General features: G+C 36.1%; 1 protein-coding gene across 5 annotated transcripts in view; it reads right to left on the bottom strand.

The window, feature by feature from the left end:
* The window catches only part of LOC121418261 (homeobox protein OTX), a 42,036-nt gene that overhangs the window by 5,221 nt on the left and 16,236 nt on the right, over positions 1-20,579 (bottom strand). Inside the window, exons 1-3 of one of the 5 annotated variants that reach the window (XM_041612030.1) lie at positions 17,173-17,278; positions 16,373-16,598; positions 4,164-4,315 (exon numbers count right to left, since the gene is read on the bottom strand). In XM_041612030.1, the coding sequence (XP_041467964.1) occupies positions 4,164-4,315; positions 16,373-16,517 (297 nt within the window). In that variant the 5' untranslated portion in view covers positions 16,518-16,598; positions 17,173-17,278. Of the gene's footprint in view, positions 1-4,163; positions 4,316-8,436; positions 9,022-16,372; positions 16,599-16,756; positions 17,279-20,579 lie in introns of those variants that run through there. The other 4 variants (XM_041612028.1, XM_041612029.1, XM_041612031.1 and 1 more) reach the window with 4 other exon arrangements.

The following is a 20,579-nucleotide window of genomic DNA, read 5'->3' as shown; positions in this document are numbered from 1 at the left end:
TTTAATTAAATATCCGAAAAATAATTTTGTACTATTAAAAAGAAGAAATCAAAGAAATATTTCGAAATGCTCGACCAAAGATGTTTTAATGTTCGACCTTCAAAATATTACAAAGTGACTGAATCAACGTTGTTGCAGCACTTGTGCTGTTTTGAGATTTCAGGCATTTTTTAACGGAGTGACAACGCTCTCTACATCGAAGTCGAAATGGAATGAGAATTGTTTGCGAGGGGAAATGGAAAATGGGTTTTGGTGAATAACAGGGGAGTTGGGACTCGATTCATGACTACAAGTTGATTGACCGTGAATTGGGCCACGTTTCTGTGCTTAACAAATAAGAGCATCGTTCATAAACCAGGCTTGTTAAATTACCCCGTGTCGACTTTCGAAGATAGGTTTCAGATGGTAGCAAGTAGTTCAAGTTTGAGTGGCCTTCATTTTTTTTTTTTTGGTGGGCACGTTTCAATGGACCAGAGGGTTGCTGTTCCAGATACCTGTCACAATTTTCTTCCCTTTTCTTAGGAACATGCAGGAAAGTCGCACAAAACAGCCCGTTGAACAATGGATGGCTAGTCAGCAACTCACAATACCTGGCGAGGTTTCTAATCGAGACTTGGGATTCAGATTTCGGTCAATTACCGTGTTCAAAAATCGAAGGGTAAGGAAAGAAGAACTTGTGGTGAAGTTCACGAGGGTCACCCTGACACTCTAACTACCAGAATACATTAACAAGTCATCGTTTATAGACTCCAATTCACTTCTTACCACACGTTCACAGCCCGAGGCACTTCCATGGTGATTTCTTTCTTTTTTTCCTTTTTCTCTCCCTCTCTTTCTTTTTCTTTCTTTCACCTTCATTCATTTTGAAGCCGACAAAAGACTCGGCGAATATGAAAAAGGAGCAAAGTAGCGTACACCTGTGGTCTTTGAGACTCCGTAAACCACACGTGGGTCCAAGTCCTGTCTGTTTCTTACATTCCACTGGTAACGGGTTGTGCTAGGGGTATATCAATGGGGGCGACATGCTGGTGGAGGGGGTACCTCTGAACATTGAAAGCGGGGCTAATTAGACAAGCCAGCGAGTATTCACGTATCCTGCCGCCCAAGGCACTGCAATGGTCTTTGAGTGTTTGAATGTAAGATTGGTCTATTGTGAGCCTACTCCAATCCCCCGCGGCTCAAGCACCCGACTCGACAATACTCCTCTTATTCTCTTTTTTCTTGGTTACACCGACAATCTAGCAAGAACAAGTAGAAACCCGAGAATTCCATTCTCCTTTTTTTATGTCAATCCAGAAAATATGAGAAAAACAGTAGTGAGCCACGCACTTAGTGGAAAGTAGCGAATTAATTCCCTTTTCCCACAGTAGGGTGATGTCTGCATGGTGCAGCACACCGGGGCTAGAAGTCTGGCAAATTACTGCCATAGATGCATGGAAAAAAAATAAAGTGTAGATTACGTGTTAGTGTCGGTGTAATCCTCGGGAGTGCGTTCTCGAGTAGACGAAGCGATCGAAGGATTAGCATACTAAATCTGCATGTACATAGTCAAACGGTTTGCACAAAGGCATACGAGGTATTAACGATTATTCACTACTTCTGATACTGCATATCAAAACAAATGCCGGGACTGCGCGTGTTCTTTGTATGAAAAGCAATCTTACAATTTTGCTTTGATATGTTCCGCGAGTAGGATGGATGAAAAGAGGCTGGGTGCAAGAAACAAGTCACACTCGACCACAAATGTCATTTTTTTGTTGAATGTCAATACGGCAAGGACTAACAGTTTTCGGTAATATGCAATCCAGACACGCCACATAAAGATACTTTATAAAAAATAGAGGTACAATACAAAGTATCCCAGTCATGTGTTTTTTTTATATTGATATTAAGTTCACCCTTGATTTATTTTGATATTGCCACTTGTAATTGATGGTAATTACTACTCTATCATGAAAAATGAATGGTATAGCATTCAAAGAGGTCCCTTATTGACCCATTCAGATAGATTAAGTTGTTACTGTTCGGTATTTGGATTGTGCGCTATGTATCATTACAAAGTTAGGGATTTTGCATATTCTCGACTATTATAAGAACGGTCTCCGTTAATTTCCATGCAGGATTATGAACAAAGTTTTCTTTGAAAATAAGGATACCTCATGCAAATTGAGCCTTTGAATGTATTGTATATATTCATGGGTTGTGTGGTATGCAAGAAGACGTTAAAGTGAGCTGGATTTATTCATTTTTTGGCAATATTTCAGCAATTTTCGCTAAATTGTTTTAAGAGTGAAGAATTAATGGAATACGGCTATTGTTTCATATCTCATACAGATAACAATCCACCATGCGGTCATTAAACCCCTTAAGCACACATGCGTCATATTATGAAGGGACCAACGGACCATTTCTGGTGGGTGTTTCATAAAGCCGTTCGTAAGTTAAGAGCGACTTTAAGAACGACTGGTGATCCCTTCTTGTTGTAATTGGTTTGTTCATTGGCGATTGTTTAGCGTGTAGGAAAGGGTCACCAGTCGTTCTTAAAGTCGCTCTTAACTTACGAACAGCTTTATGAAACGACGCCCTGGTTTGTAATAATACAAAGTACCCCAACTATACTGTAAATTAGCTTATAATTTCTACATCGAAATATGTTAACTTTCTAATTATCATCTAATTCTATTTTAAAACAAAATAAAATCCGACTGTGGGGACAACACTCACTGAATTTCAGATTTGGTCTAATAAATTGACAAGTAAAAGAACAGATTTGATAAACTGTAAAAACTGTGGTGTTAAAACTGACACCAGTTGGTGTTAGGAGAGGACCACACCCTGAGGTGTTGAAATTACACCCTAGAGATTGAACATAACACCAAAGAGTGTATATGTAACTACTAAAGGTGTTGTAATACTTAAAGGTGTTAAACTAACACTGTCAATTTAACACCGATGTGAAATAACTGGTGTGGTCCTCTATGTACACCAGTTAACACCACAGTTTTTGCTGTGTATCAACTATTGTACCAGATTAGAGATATGTTGCTGAATGTATGAGTGAATAGTCCTGAATATATTTTGGTATTGAAATTATAATATATGATATAGATGTCACTGCCAGCACGATGATTTTGAGTAGGAATTACATGAGTACCTATATCTATATGTATAAGTCATGGCCTCCAAATCTTTGGCTCTTGAAACCACCTAGCCATTTTTAGAACTCAAGATAATAACAAACCTTTTTTTTCATATCACTGTCAGATATTGGTTGTTTTTTAGGTCTTCCCCATGCAGTTTAGAAGCGTGTAAAATCACACGCCCGTATTCTGATAGCAGGTTTAACTTAAATTCAGGTTTAAAGTTGTGGTTTAAGTATGGACAGCCACTTGTTACATAATCACTAACAGTAGAGATATACTTCAGCCTTGGCTCTCAAATCATTCATAATTGTGTAGGAATTATAAATCAATGATTGTCTTCACCATCGATGAATCAGGAAAGAGCACAGTAAACATAAGAAACATACAACTTAATACAAAATTGATACTTTGGGCTTCCAATACTTAAACCGCAACTTTAAACATGACTTCAGAATACGGGCCATAAAGTTTTTGTTTTCTGTCAGTATCATCTTTGAAGCTTTACAAATTTCCGAATTCACATTATTTATGGTTTGGTCAAATGAATAATAATACTAATAATAATTGTTTTCATACTGATCTTTTGTTTTTCCAGAGTGAATATATTTTAAATAAATAAAATACAAAATAAAATTATTAATATTTGATTGCGAATTACGTTTACATCAGAACACACCAGGAAGCCCCTCTCTTATCGACAATCAACGAAGATATACACAGAAAAAAAACTGTTTAATTTTTATACAACGTTGTTTACCAGATCAACAGTAGTTGTTTTAGCGGACTAAACAAGCGTTTTAAATCTTAGACAACAGAGTTTGTTTTTCAATATTTTATTTTCAATAAATAAAGCAAGATTGTTAAGATTGTTAAACAACTACCTTAATGTTCAGTAAACACCTTTGTGTAAATGTACGAACAGTGTTTTTGCTGTGTAAACGAGGGAATGGGTGATGATTGTATGAGAAAGTGTGGTTGAGAGAGAGTCTGTGTGTGGAGGGGGAGGGGGTAATAACTCACCTGTACTCTTGACTCGGGTAGATTAATCTTCATGGCGACTTCTTCCCTCATGAAGATATCTGGATACCTGGTCCGACTGAACAACGTCTCCAGAACATCAAGCTGAGCTCGGGTAAAAGTCGTCCTTTCTCTTCGTTGTTTACGAGGTGGGTCTAAAAACAGAAATAAAATATTTCACCAAAGGCTTCCGATTAACAAGTTGGCTTTCAAAGACACGTGTATGTTACGAAACTGAAGTCATATAAGATTACAATCAAGACCCACCACTCCCATTCATTTTGTTTTGTTGTACTCATTAACCCAGTTTTAAGTCGATGACATCTGATGATTATTTTTAATAATACATTTTACTCCGAAGAGCGTTCTAATCATGTTTCACTCAGCATATGCGATAAACAAGATAAAATCACCATTTTGTATCCCAGAGAATACCCCCATTCACTGAAAACACAAGAAAACAAATCTTTAAAAGTTTTTTTTATTGCTTTCCAGTGAATCGTAAGAATGATGTTAAGTGGCTACAAGATTAACTTCCATATTGTTCATAATTATTGTTAGAGCGACGAACAGTCACTTTTACCATGCATGAATTTAATTACAATAAAAGCTTGAAGATGAAATGTATTTTTTCCAAAACCGTACTTGATCAGATGGTCACATAAGTTTAGGTGCAGCTCAATGTTCACTTGTAATTAGATAATTAGACCAAAAATTGGAGAAGCCAGACAAAAGAAGGCTTTGGGGAAGGAGAGGTAAGTGGATCCTGCGAAACATACAAAGCATGGCGGGTTAGTAGCCGATGTAAGGGGTGCAAGTTCAATGTCACAGCGACATGGGTAATACCGGGCTATAGCACTGCTGCATAGTTTACTTATACACTGGTACTATAAACCTTAGGGATCATAGTCAATCTTACAATAGCCACGCGTGATCATATCACCCCCCCCCCCACCAACAACCAAAAAAGAAATTCGCTCCGTCAAGGAATGAAAGAAAGAAAACACAAGCGTCGATTTAATAGTTGGCTATCATAAAATGAAACATTCAATAATGAAATGAATTGGGAGTTTGTTGGGTGCGGCATCCTTAAAGGGGCCACCTTTAGCCCCGTTCTATTGTGGGTGTGATGGAGAGAGAAAGACAGCGGACGGGGGTGTTCTAAGGGAGACCGAACGAGTGCCGATAGGGTACAGGCCTATCAGATATCCATCTTCAATGGAGCTGCATGGCTAAGACAAACTTTCTGGTTTGTGCTCCATAGAATGCTCCTTCAGAAAACCGGAAAATTGGCCTCTTTTCTTTTTGAGAGAGGTGCAAATTGGGACGAAGCTTGGCCATAAACATCCCAACTTCAATTCATGCATGTGGCCATCGTACAATATACCAAACCCATAATGAATTCAGATAAGTAGCCGAGGACGTGTACTTATCACATGCTGCGAATGAATATCGGATGTGCCAAATTTCTACCAAGACAGGATTTGAACCCCAAAAAAAAAATAGTCAAAATGATTTATGGTATCTTTGAAGTTGTGAATAGATACAAAGAACCCCGCCGCAAAAGCTTCCGTATTTTGTTGGTACTGTTATGATTTGGCGGTGCTGCAGTGTGTAGAAATTATGTACATGAATGGTGTCACCTCTTTTAATGATAATTGCTTAGGAGTCAGATAAAATCTGAAAATCTGTCACAGAAATTCAACCATTGATCAACTACCTGATTTGGTTCTATTTGGCAAGTCTGATGAAAACAGGGAAATGCGGTGTGGGTCTAGAAAAATTCTCCCTCGTATTTCAGACCCATACCTTATTACCGTAAGCGAACACGCTGTAAAAACGCCGGTGCATTAGAAAATGATCAACATAATGCTATCGTTATAATCATTAATCTAAATTACAATACAACTTAATAGATTTGTATCCATCAAGTTAAAATCGATCTCCTCTCAAGTAACAGGATTGATAGCCGATCCAACCGTCGATTGGTTATCCAGATAATATCATATTGATATAGACATATACTTTCCTTTCTAATAGACGTGGTAGAAAATACCAATTTGGTATATTAAGGAACTGATTATCAACTGCAAGTCAGTGTTTGATCAAATATGTCTAGCAACTAATAGCAACTTATATGCAAATTCACAATTGATTTTGGACTAGATAAGGACAAACAATTTTGCTATAGTCACAAAAAGATATATTGTAGATTAACGATAACAATTAAATGCAAATACTTTCTTGCACCCCCTGCCTTAAGTGAAGCCTAAAAATCACTTTGAATAAAAAAGAACAAATTGTTTCGTAAAAACTTTATCTTCTAATTTTATTGTTGCCTTGATTCCTCCTAACAACCTTGACCATTCCTTTTATTACACGCCTCTCGTTGAGGGTAAGACCCGGATGTGGACTTTCAGTAAAAAAAAAAATCAATATTGCCTTTTAAGATGGATACACTGTCAAAACTGCGATGTTAAATCTGACACCAATTGGTGTTAATAGAGAACCACACCCTGAGGTGTTAAACTTACACCCTAGATATTAAACATAACACCAAAGAGTGTGAATGTATCAACAAAAGGTGTTTTAATAGCACCTATAGGTGTAAAACTAACACCACCAATTTAACACCGGTGTAAAATAACTGGTGTGGTCCTCTATGTATACCGGTTAACACCACAGTTTTTACGATGAATAGAATGATTTTCCTTGGTAATCCACTACAAATTGAGGTAAATGAGGAAAAACATCATTTACCACAGTCTTAAAGAGGAACATTAACCATAATTATAGCAACCCTTGTTCTTCGCGTCGTACTGCCATTGACACTATTATTAATCAATGGAAACAAGCCCTGAGCACTACAACAAACAGAATAGTGCACTGACCTACATGTATCTATCGTTTTATTACAAAAAGCCATCGTTAGCGTGGTTGATATGACAGTGTCTCTTTGCATTACTGAATTTTCATCGAGATTATCAAAAAGGTTGATATGAAATTATCTACCAATCACACCAAAATATATATATTACGTCACTGGAAAGGTCTACACACCCATCATCTATTACAATGTCATACAATAGTATGTAGCGCTCGGAAACATTGTGTGCCATATAGATGTTGCATAATGATGATAATTATTACATGCACATTATTATCATATGATTCCAAATATTTGAAGCAGAAGCTCCCATATAAAGTGTGTCGACTGTCTCGTTTATGCTTATTGACGAGCATAACAAAATTCCATACAGTCACATAGCTAGTTCGGGACGTGATTCAGAAATTGGTTTAGCTATGGGATGTCAAATGTTGCCACAAAGCGCTTGCCGCATAGACGCTCAAATTATCGCAATTAGCACTCAACCTAAAACTACAAAAACTGTCTTCATATTTAAATCACGGGTAAAGAGAGTGTGTGTATTTGAGTTTTGTCAGACGTGTATCAATCAGATATGATTATTTACGTCTGGGACCGACCTTTAACGTCACCATCCGAAAGACGTGACCAGGGCTCGAACCTCGAACCTCTGCATCAATTTGTAACTTCCCAACAGCTTGGATTACAGGCGCACGCCACAACGCCCAGTTAGAGATTCGTAAATATAAGAAATATAAAAGGCAACAAGTTTGACTGACATTATTTTACTTTCAATAACGTTAATATATATATGGACACATGTAAATGTAACCAGATTTTGGAACGTGATTCAAGCAGCTGTATATGCCTTTCAAGGTACTTTCAACGTGATACAAAATAAAACTTTTAAAGCGGGCAAAAGCATAAACGCCTCCGTCTTGCGATGGCGTTTGAATGACTTTGTGTTTAAAACGTAGAGAAGTTTGGCTGACATTTTTAGGATTTTCATATTCAATATAATACTTCGACACATGTGAGTAAAAGCGGATTTGAGGGTATGGCCAAACAGCTTGATAATAATTATGATACAAAAAAAATAACTTATGGCGGGCAAACAAGAAAAAGCAATTGGAATTCGGTTATGAAAAATAAGCTTGGCTGATATTTTTTGGCTTTCCATAATTTTAACATATACCTAGACCATGTAGACAGACAAAGGATAGTAAAACCATATGTCAGAATATGGAACAAATAGCTTTAGAATTATTCCTTTTGAGGGATCTGCAAGATCTGCAAGAATATTAAATCTTGAAGGAGTTATATCAACCCAGAACAAGAAAAGGAAGATCTTCACCACGATACCAACAAGAGCTTTTATGGCGTGCAAACATGAAAACGCCACTGCCTTACCGATGCCATTAGAATGCGGCTTTTCACTGGACATTGGGCCGTTAATGGGTGGCTGATACATCGGATGCTGCTGCTGCTGATGATGAGGCGGAAGATAGCGATCAGGCGGTGGTGGTAAGGTTCCCTCTCCGTACATAGGATTATTATAGGCATACTGGTAAGGGTAATGGAGTTGTACCGGGTAGGGTACCCTGTGACCTCCCGGTGGTTCCATGTGTGATGGTATTGGTGACCGAGCAGGGTCCCCGCAGTCGATGGCCAGTCTCGGCGGCGACGACGACGGCAACCCAGATCTCTCCATCTTTTCCGACTTGATGTTCAACATCTTGAACTCCTGTGGAGAAGTAGACTCCATTTTGATTTCACGGTTAGCGTGGTTGGCGAGTGTTTCCATGGTCACAAGTTCAGATTTGAGAGTACAAGGCTTAAATCAGTGTCCAGCTCTGGGTCCGGCCTGGCAGCGGGTATGAATCAAGAGTGCACCGAATGCGATTTGTGAGAGTGTGTGTACGAGATCACTCTGGAAGCAAACCGATTAGAATGAAGAACACGATGAGCCTATCCATAATGTGATCTCGTCATTCATTCATTCACGATGGTCAGTCAGCGAATTCGAAGAAAACAAAACTCCTCCACGGTCTATTGTCCGTCCACAACAGACTTGGTGGCGGACAAAGCGCTTTCTTCTCGCATTCCTACGAAGTGATAAACAATAGATCGACCCGCATCTTGTAAAGGTTCCTCCCCAATCAAAAGACTACCATCCATTCACACCCCATTCTGGGGGCAGGAATTATCTTACGCCTACAATATCGATCAAACAATGTCATTAAAATGTGAATACACACACACACATATCCTGACATGCAATGTCACAAACACCTCTCAAGAGTGCCCGCATCTAGCCATCTCTCCTATATACATTGTACAAACACGAAAACATTACACATCTTTAGCATACCATCGCAATGCCGACACCATTAAACATTTATATCGTTTTTATTGTTGTTGACATGGACAGATTAAGAAAGGAAATGCTCGTGGGAATATGTTGTTTTTTCCGCTTAATGTTTGTTTTACTTCTTTTCTGACGGTCATTCACCCATCCCTAGTTGCCTGCCAAGAAGATACTTCGTATTTTTTAAAAATATTTTCTGGAAAAGAATAAGAAAGTAAAAAAGAATTTAGGAATTTTTTAAATGATAACACAAACAAAAAGGTTACTTTTCCTGTACTCATCATACTCCTCTATAAAAACATTCCACGCTCCTGAAATCGGTCATTTGTCCTTTGTAATTGAACTTAATATGTTAAAATGACTTCTATTTCTCCTCTGAACAAACATGACAAACGTATTGAGATTGTTTTACTTAGTTATGTTGAAAAAGTACATTAAAATTTTAAAGATATCATTGATGTTGTGATTAAAATGTAAAATCAAGTTTATCATAAATCAATCTATCTGTATTTGATTGCCATTGATTAATTAACAACGATAATGTAGCTCTTTTGTGAGAGGTGCAACCTTTGGGTGCAACCAAAATACTTACAAGTGAATTGCAGGCTCCCTAATTAATCTGGTAATAAGATTATGAGAATGCTTCTCGCAACGGAAAGTCGAGATTGACTTATTGTAGTGAAAAATTTATCAATTACAAAGCTACGATTGTAATATCCATCGACTGCAAATACATACCTTCAACACTCCTTCATTCCACAAAGAAACAAAATACATATCATGCATTTATAGCACATCTTTACAGATGAACATTCATAGAGGCAATGTGCCTTTGATCTAATTATAAGAGACTTAATACCAATGATGTCAGAGCATGGTATAAAATTTATGAAAATGATGCACAAGTTTTTGTAATTTCTATCTTATTATTTATAGAGACTGTTATTTGTTTTGATTCACGCAGCGATGTGATTAATGAGCGCCTTGATTAAAAGGCTTAATTTGTGATATAAGAAAGACTTAGTTCACTTCCCCCTAAGAAATCCTTAATGAATCATCAAAAAGTTGAAATATTTTTCAATAAGATCATCACAAACTGATTAAAATTCGTAATAAAATGAAATGGGGGTTATAGTTATATAAATAGTGCTTAACACTATTCTAAGCGCTTTTTTAGCATGTTTGAAAATATCCATGAACAAAATATTGTAGTTTGCAAACCTAATCCTGCATAGATAAGTTATGTCTCATTTACTCCATCACTCAAAATGGTGAATAGGCAGATAATTTTCTTAATTCCGGATGACTAAAAATCTTTGCACAAAAAAAAATCGCACTTTGCCAAGAGGTCGAGGCTCTTCGCGCCGTACGTGCTCCACATCGATTCGTCTCCTTGAGGATCAAATAAAGTGAAATCGCAGATGACACCGTTTAACAAATATCCCCTTCTTGCGTCAACTGTACGAGTTATCTTCCATCCTATCATTTCCCCCCAGGGATCCTCCGAAGTCACTCCTACTCCTTGAAATCCCTCCTCAACTTGAGAGCTCTTATACCGTCTGCGAGGATGCGTTGTTTCCCGCGCTTTCACGGCGATACCTTTCTCCTTCCAGACCGAGCGCATCCTTCACGAGGCTTTGCGGCATCGGGGTACCAAGAAGGCTAAGCATAGCATCATTTGCCTCAACCCTGACTAACTTCTCCTCATGTGAACGTCATCATTAGAATTGAAACGACACTCGAACCCTCCTTAGAGGGGATGTTAAGAAGGGTATCGTCTGTAATAAAGAAATCATCTTTCACGCACTCTTTAACATCGAACCCTGGATTAGTCCCCTTCCAGATCTGACAATCAATAATTATCATTAGACTTCCAAATTACCAAACAATCATTACATTTTGTGCATCCAAAATGGAAGAACCTTCAATGCTGATAATGAAATGCAATTTCAACCAAGAGTATTAATGGATTCAATCTCTTCTAATAGTATGATAAATAAATGTAGTTTGTCATTGAAATCAATTGCAGTCATCTACAACTAAAGGAATGTTGTGGATATTTTTTATTTCAATGTATATATTCCATTTTCGAGCAGATTAACAATTTTGCCTAAATGTGTAAAAAGAATACACATGGTACAACGAAAGAAAAAACTTGATTCCTTAATCAAAATAGCTCCCAAGGTAGTCATTTTATGGCATATTTCCTTGTCAATAATCACGCAGTCTAAAAAGTTTCAAATCGTATTCTCGATCTCAAGTCATTAAAGGACATTATGAGTTGTTAGATTAGCATCAGTATTGTCGTTTCAAATTTGAAATGTACTGATTTGCCATATAAAATGATTAAATTTATTTGTGATTATCTTCTGTGAAAATAGAATTTGCGGTGGTAATGACCACAGTAATTGGCGCGCGTTGGCATGGTGTCTTGTTGCGCCTTTTGTCAACTCCTGAATTCAAAACCCTAATCCAATATCAAAGGCGAAAAACAACATTTTAAGGATTTGATATCAACTCCTGTAAATGTACAAAAGACTGTTTGGCGTGTTTGTGAATTAATAGTATTAATCATTCCAATAATCTTTAAACGTCGAATTAAGCACAATATCAATACTACAACTCCGTTAGTAAAAGCTGATGCCATCGCTCTCCGAACAGAGTAAGACCAATGTTAATCCGACTTACGACACTTGAGGATGAGATCAGAAGGCTCATAATCGCGATCATCAGATTAAACTTCACTAATCGCACCACGTGCATGCGTATAACATTTAGAGTTTTCATAATGATTATAGGTCGCTTGATTTCAAATTACTCTTTGAAATCAATCATGAACTAGTGATAGGCCTATCAAAAGTCAGTTGCGGCTATACAAACAAGTCAGTCTTGATTAATCAAGTAAATGTACAGCAAGTGTCGGGTAATTTTTCTTTAAGTGTATAGAGTTTCCCTTTTACAATCGTCTAAATGATATCACTGAATGGACTCAATAGCTCATACAGATTAGCATACAATCCGTGGTTTTTTTTTATAAGTAAATCGGTAGCATTTTGAAAATGTATTTGATTTATTACTTAGCCAGTAATTGTGAAATAGAAAGCATTCTACATTGCTTTAGATACATAAGTTCAATATTGACTTTTAACTGTCACAATGTTTTAATTTGTGTCTGGATAATAAATACATTTCATTTTTAATCCGAATAACTCGCTTTAGAAGACATTTTTTTTTAATAGTATTATCTTCAGTCACAATCAAGCCCTGGATAAGTCCCTATCTGGTACACGAGAAACTTGATAAAATAATTTCAATGTTTTATTTTTTCTCTAATATTAGCATGCTTACTGAAGTTGTGGAATTGTTTTTCAAACTTGAAACGCCCGTTTTGTTTAGGGCGCTTATGTTGATTTCCATTTTACGAACAATAAATATTATTTGAATTCGATCGGAGGACACGCCTCCATTCTAATATATACTTTGGGGTTGTTATGTCTAAAATTACTCCCTTGATAAAATCGATGTTGCAAGATTCATGCATTCCAAATGCTACCAAAGGACACAGCTCCATACCCTTCAACGGAGTGACTGGGTCATCGGGGAGGTACAGATAACTTTCATTTAAAAGCTTGCAAAGGATCTTTTATGACTCCACATGGTGCATAGCTGGTGAAAGGGGTGACAAAGAAAGTAAAAAAAAAAAGATCGATATTCGGTGAAAAGGGGTGCAGAGATGGCTTATGTCACGGTATGGTGTCGGTTGATTAGTACTCGACTATCTGGGTAGAAGAGTTATTCTTTATTCCATTCATACCTCAGCCTCCTTCTGTTCTCCGGTCCTAAACCCCCAAACCTTCCGTTCTATTCGGCCCCGAAGCGATCGATTTTTGTCTTCTGTATGTCAGGTTTTAACGATGGGGTGTTCCGAAAGGGGTGCAGAATAGCTCTGGACTTTTAATTTAAAGAGGAACAATAGCATGCATGCATGTGGGCGATTACTATTATTCCCCGAGAAGGTTTATAAGGAATAAGAGGAATGACAGGGAGATGGGTGCCTTTGCACCCGCTCTATTCTTTCACTATAATGTGAGAGAATGTTTAAGAAAACAATAGTAGCGCTCCACGACTTGGTATTAGTGCAAGAAAACATATTAAGCCAGAACTAGTAGTTCAATAAATAGATTGAATCAGTGATAGCTTTGATTGCCGACTTAAAACAGATCACTGCGATTATGATACTGCCCTGTAATAGTATAAACAAATTTTGCACGAGCAAAACAGACCCAGGGCTATTGGCGTATATACAAAACAAGAAAAATAATATCATAAAAAGAGTGTTGTCGACACCAAAAATGATATCGATACTAATTCACCGCATGAGAATGATAATTTTGTTCTTTTATAAAACTTCATCGTGCTATTGACCTATTCTCATATGATTTCTATGTGGATTTATGACTGATTCATTTGATTAAAGATTACATAGACCTCACGGAAGTATCATAAATATTATTAATAAAGAAATAGGAACCTAATTGGTAGGAAGATTTTTGGTTTACGATGTTAACTGGACCTGCATTGGCATCATTGGGTGATCCTCAAATTTACAAACGAGAAACGAATTATTATCATACATACTTCAAATACATGATGAAGACATAAAAGAAATTTGATATGTGTCTTGATTCTAAACTTAATCCTACAGTATATTGAGTCAGCAATAGTTAAGACAGCAGTGAAAAATCCAATGGTAAAATAATTTGTGGGAGAGAAAATGTGAATATATTTCGGTTGATTCTTTTGATACTCTACTTAGGCCTGAATAGATTCTAAGCTTTTAAAATGTAATTAACTGTTTAAAATAATTATCCGGCTGATTGAATAAATAACTACTACTACTACTACTACTACTACTACTACTACTACTACTACTACTACTACTGCTACTGCTACTGACCTACTACCGATAATAATGGTGATAATGATAATAATAATAATAATGATGATAATAATGATGATAATATTAACAATGATAATGATAATAATAACAATCATATTATTATTCATAATCAATATAATGATAACATAATAGTTCTGATTGATGAATTTCTTATTCTAAACGACTCATCTAGTTTGACAGTACATCATCGACCAATATTGCAATGGCGTCAATCTCGTTCTTGCCTTCCAATTTTGAAAAGGGTGTTTTTCACCATCAGTAAATCAATCAAATAAAAACAATTTATCAATGAAATGAAATTAGTTTGGTACCCATCGGTAATCTAAGAGTTTGGTTTCTGTGATTGGTCCAAAGATAATATAAGTTTGCACTGCCCTATACGAGATGCACTCCCTAGGCCTATACTGTATAACACGAATTTAAGCGTCTTAATGGTAATGATTTGAATCAACAAAAAGGCTGTATTTACATAGTCAGTCGTACAGCACTTCTTACAAATAGCCGCATACCGAATTTAAAAAGAAAGATATCGACACAACTCGACTTCCATGTAATATATTTCAGACGAATGTCTATCTGATCACATCAAAATTATAATTACTTACCGGCATCCTAATTAACCAATCAGTTTGACCTTTACGACTTACATGTGTTTTTGTGCAAGTTTGATAAAGAATGGAATATGCATGCTCATTAAAGTGAAATTTACCTGCATAATTTTCTGAAACAAAATCATCAAAATATAGGCTGAAGATACGCAATATGTATGATTTTTAATTTTTCTATTATACAATGCAATCTCTTCATGCTCTTACATTGTTTTATAATTACGTATGTACGTCCAATTAATAAAAATAAATAACATTACACCGATTTAAGGTAAATTTAGCTCGGTTTAAATCAATCAATAAAGTGTTTTCACTTGTAAAATCGCATAGTCAACTGATTTGGGTTTGAAGAGGATTTAAAATAGAATGATTAATTCCACAACCTTGAAAAAAGGCGTTCCTATAATTCTGCATTGCATCTTGATTTTCCGACAAAAAATGATTCAACTACCATTCTCTTTTATTCACACTCTCAAAATATGATCATTGTTATCATTTCCTTTACCGTTCGACAACAAGTTTCCATTTGATAAGATTAATATAGCTAATTATCAAGATTCTAAAATCTAGAAATATTGACGACAACAGTGTATTCCATATTTCCCGTGAGAGATGAAGAACGTCTAAACAATTTGTTGTAAATACATACTGAATAGAATGTAAATTGCATAAAGCGGTTAATAGTACACAGATTAAAGGTAAACTTCACCAGATTGAAATTAACCAATAAAGTTTTGTAAAAAATTTTTTTTTACGAATGATACTGAGATTTTGATAACCGACGCGTTACATCTGCCCGATATACAAGCTTTTGAGACGCCAAAAAAAAAGATGATCCTACATTGATTACAAGTTACAGGTCGTATACTATATCAAACTATTTATTGCAGACGGATGAGCATATCATTTTGATCTTACCCCAAAAATAAAGCACCCATCAGTTTGCTCCATTGTATATCTCAATGAATTGAGATACATAAAGAATACTTTGTTCAAGTTTAAAAAAATCACAAGAACAAGCAAGTCCCACATAATTACAGTGGCAATGTCATATGGGGAAAGATCATTTTCATAATATTATGCAGCTGCCGTTTCGTGGAATAATCTGTCAGAATACTCTAGGAACATACCAACATAATTAGGACAAATTTAGAAAGAGTTTCAAAACCCTTTTATTAAAAATTTTGTAAAGAATTGTGAACCCAGTTCTCTCCACTCAATCTCCACTTGTATAAAAAGCGATTAAAGACATGCAATTTTGTCTAGATGTATTTTGGGCTCTACAAAAATGTTTCATTATCATTATTATTAATAGAATATGATTTTCATTATGGACTTCGAACTGATGACTAAAATATATATAGGAAAACATGATGAGGATTTATAATAAACGATAACTATTGAACTTACTTGGGTAGGACATGGCGGGATGCATGAGTTCAACGTTTGGCGACGCCAGCGAACGCCCGTTGACCGAGTACGGCCCACCGAGTGCGTTCATTTTGTTCTGATGGTGGTGGTGATGCGGCGGTACGGGAGGGATGGTGTACGCCATGCTCGCTACCGGGAAGGTCCGGGGACCTGTCAGTGTAGAGTGATCCAGCTTGGCGGCTGTAGGGTCGATCCGCCTCACGAACTGAAAAATAGGATAAGAATCCGTGATGAGAACAATCTTTAGAAAACTGCTTCCAAAGCTGTCTGGATGTAACTTCACTTTATCGCTTAGAGATCATAAAAAGATGTTTCTTCTCCGTTAAAACGTATCAGTAAAGATTTTAGGAGCGGTGAAAATACCTGGTTTGGAATGCCTTTCCCCGTATACTGGTTATTCACAAATTCTCTTTTCTAGAATCTTCACAAAGATGATTTCTGTTCTCTACTTGAAGTTAGAGAAGCTTAGCAGGTGTTTGTATCTTTAAAAGATAAGTGTCAAATTGCAAATCTTACTGAAACAATGAGCAGACAAAAAATTGCAAAATTATCCAACGACGTTCCTAAAAAGCAACTGAACGACAAGTACGACAGGATAAGCTGATGATAATTACACGATGTTCAATAGACGTTATGAGATTACTAGTTAAGCGCACATACTCGGATTAAATCAGGTATTAATATTAGCGGATAGTCGGAGAGTAAAATCGGGTTTGTGCTGGCCAAGCAGCTAGTAGCGGTCAAGTCTGGTGCCCGAAGCTCTCACTGCTTATACATACCAGCTCCTGACAGAAAAAAATGACAGTAAAAATCCCCAGCAGAAGACAGAGAGAGGGGGAGGGAGAGAGAGAGAGAGAGAAGTTTATGACGACGTCGTGCGTTTAGAAGTACAAGAGCCATTCTTTGACCGACTTCCTTTCATTCTCACTGGATTCCTATTGACCAATCACAGCCGGTCTCACAGTGTTTGGTCACGTGACTCATATCTGCCAATACTGATGATGCTAAGTTAAGTGGTTGTGTGCGGTTCCCGATTCTTTCGCGAGCTCTCTACCGTCCGAATGGCGTTCAATCGCATTCAACGACATGCAGTAGAGACGAAAATGTTCTTCATTTTTTTGTTTGAGCGGATGCTAACGCGATTGATGCGCTCGATCCGCTGATCTTCGCAATCATATGTCTTCCTATTCTCCCTGTGACCCGTTCTCAGTGCTAATCACAAAAACCAGCAGACAAGATGTCCAGAAGATGCGTCAAAAAGAAAGAAAATGAATCATTGGCGTCAGACTTGTCAGGTTTCATTCAAACCACAACTATCAAGACCTATGTCCTCCCATCTGAAGAATCTTTATAGTTAGATCACTCAGTACTCAGTAGAACCACCCTCTTCAACAACTTGATGTTATTTCTGCCACACGACGTCATACGAAAACGTATATATATTTCTTTTTCTAGGACAAAAACTTACAAGATCTTTACCTATTTTAAGCATGTGACATAAAGTAAGAACCACCTGAACCTGTGGTGTTCGTATCATGATTTTAAGAAGGAAGAAGACCTATAAGCTATTATCCTTCCCAAGGCTCCTTGAATAGCAGCACTTGTTTTCTGAAATTAAATATAATCATCTCAAAACATTCTAGAACAAAATGAATATCTCTAATAATGTATTCATACTTCACGAAAAGAATAGATTATATTTTGGTAAATATAGGCGAGAGTTATCTGGCATTGGAAACGTCTTGATCATTTCATTTACATTGAAAGTTATGATTATAATTATGTTGTATGATTTACTTTATATATACTTGCAGACAAAAGAGAAATAAAAAATAAGTACTGAAGCCCAAAGGTTTCAACCCTACCTACACTTGTATTTAATTCAATTCGTTTGATTTCATTTTCAACAGAACAAAGTAAAATGGTCGAAAATAATAACAATGACATTTGCAAATGAAATTTATACAAACAATATAAATTAAGTTATGTACAGTATATATTTACAGTATAGTAAAACGAAACAAAGTATATGATATAAGCAAATTATCATAGACATTATCATAGACGTATAAAGATCTGAGAAAATGGAGGTATCCACTAAAAAAGCAAATGCTTGTATAATGTGGACCCCTCTAAATGATTTCGTAGAATTGCCTACGAAGACGGACACATAGGTGACAGAACAGAGAACAGCAGAACCAAAAAAAAAGAACAAGAATAGAATGGAAACACGCACAAGGGATATGAAAATAAAAGTGAAAAGTGGTCAAGAAAGATAATAGAGCAGGACTTATATATGCGCGTTTTAAAAAAATATATAATTTAAGAGGGCATTAAATGGTGAATCTAGTGATATGGTTAATCAAAATTGAGGAAATGATGTCAGATTTAAGAAAATTATTTTAAAGTATTTTTTTTTAGAAAGAACTGAGGGATGTGGCCATGGGCTTCACTGAGGGAGTTCCAGAATCTCGGGCCATCAATTCTTTTTAGCTAACAATGTTCTAAAAAGAGGTAGATGAAACTCCTTAGACTGTCTTGTAGGGTAATGGTGAAATGAACGATTTTGAGGCAACATTGAATCAAGTACGTGAGGAACTGGATTGTTGTAATTATACATTACTAGTAATTGACCTATGCATGTATTAAAGTGAAACATATATATATAAATTTATCATTGTGAACCAAAGGTGGGGGGCTGACCATGCAAATATCATAATCATTTGGTAATTTTTATGCTTTTGTATACACGGTTTTACTTAGAAGGGTACAGATTTGATTTCTTATTTAGTTTTTCGCGATGAATCAATCAGAACCTACCATTTTGTATACTCAGTGGCGATGATCAAACATTACCTATTCCCGACTATCACTTTCAATTCAATATTGACTCGGTATGAATACTCTTTTGGTATAAAGTATTTCCTACTTGACCCGGTGTAAATAAAATCTTAACACAGGTCAACTACTCGTTACGCTCTTCAGATAAGTAGTTTAGTAATAACCAAAACAAACATTGATTAATGGTCACACGCGACTCTATCCTTTATTATATCTATATAAATATGGTCGCCAAAATGGAAAAGCAATTGGATTATATAAAATTTACACAGCAAAAACTGTGGTGTTAACCGGTGTACATAGAGGACCACACCAGTTATTTTACACCGGTGTTAAATTGGTGGTGTTAGTTTTACACCTATAGGTGTTATTAAAACACCTTTTGATGTTACATTTACACTCTTTGGTGTTATGTTTAATCTCTATAGGGTGTAACTTTAACACCTCAGGGTGGTTCTCTCTTAACGCCAATTGGTGTCAGTTTTAACACCGCAGTTTTTACCGTGTATGATTTTGAAAAAAAATACAATGGATTTTTGCTATCTGTTTTAAACTTTTCCCCACAAGATTTTATTTACTGTTTAATGTTTATGACAAATCATAGTAAAAAATGTGACGATTACTTGGCTATCATTAAACCACCGATAATGATAATGATTTGATCAATGATGATAGGGAGTAAAAACATGACAATGATAGACTATGAAGGATAATCATAATGGTATTATGATAACATATCAGTCATGATAATGATACCAGCAATGATCCCCCGGGAAATGAAATAAAACCAAAAGCATGAAAACATTATTTGAGAATCCAAGTCGATATGAGATTATGTAGATACTTTAAAACCTATTTTTTTATATAATGAAAATGGAAGGTGGTTTTAAGAAACAACTTGTTCAGATTCATTGAGATAATTTCAAACATTTCTATTTTGTTCAACGACTTATGTTTATACAATTTTCAAGGAAGAAAATAAGGTGATTGAATAATCTACGAACAAGGAAATATTGAATTAATTACTTCAATTTGCCCTCTTAATGAGTACCCAAAAAACTTTTACTGAAATAGTTCTCTCAGATACTCTAAAATCACACAAGAGAATTAGAAAATGTGGACATGTATCTCCCCAAATTCCGAGTTAGGATTCGAACCCTTTTAAAGTGTGAATTGATGTTCACTAAATATAATTGGCCCAAAATGAAATAAATTTAAACCGATGTTTTCTCTTTCCATTTCAAAAACAAAGAATGGTCAAATATCATTTGATTTTGATTTGTTTCAATAAATGAATTAGGTCGCTGTACTTTTTTTTATCGAGCTATTCATTAGGCTTTACGGT

The sequence above is a fragment of the Lytechinus variegatus genome, chromosome 7 (assembly GCF_018143015.1).
Source record: "Lytechinus variegatus isolate NC3 chromosome 7, Lvar_3.0, whole genome shotgun sequence".
NCBI lineage: Eukaryota > Metazoa > Echinodermata > Echinoidea > Temnopleuroida > Toxopneustidae > Lytechinus > Lytechinus variegatus.
The sequence above is the reverse complement of the archived record's forward strand: the minus strand, read 5'-3'. Positions and strand labels throughout refer to the sequence as shown.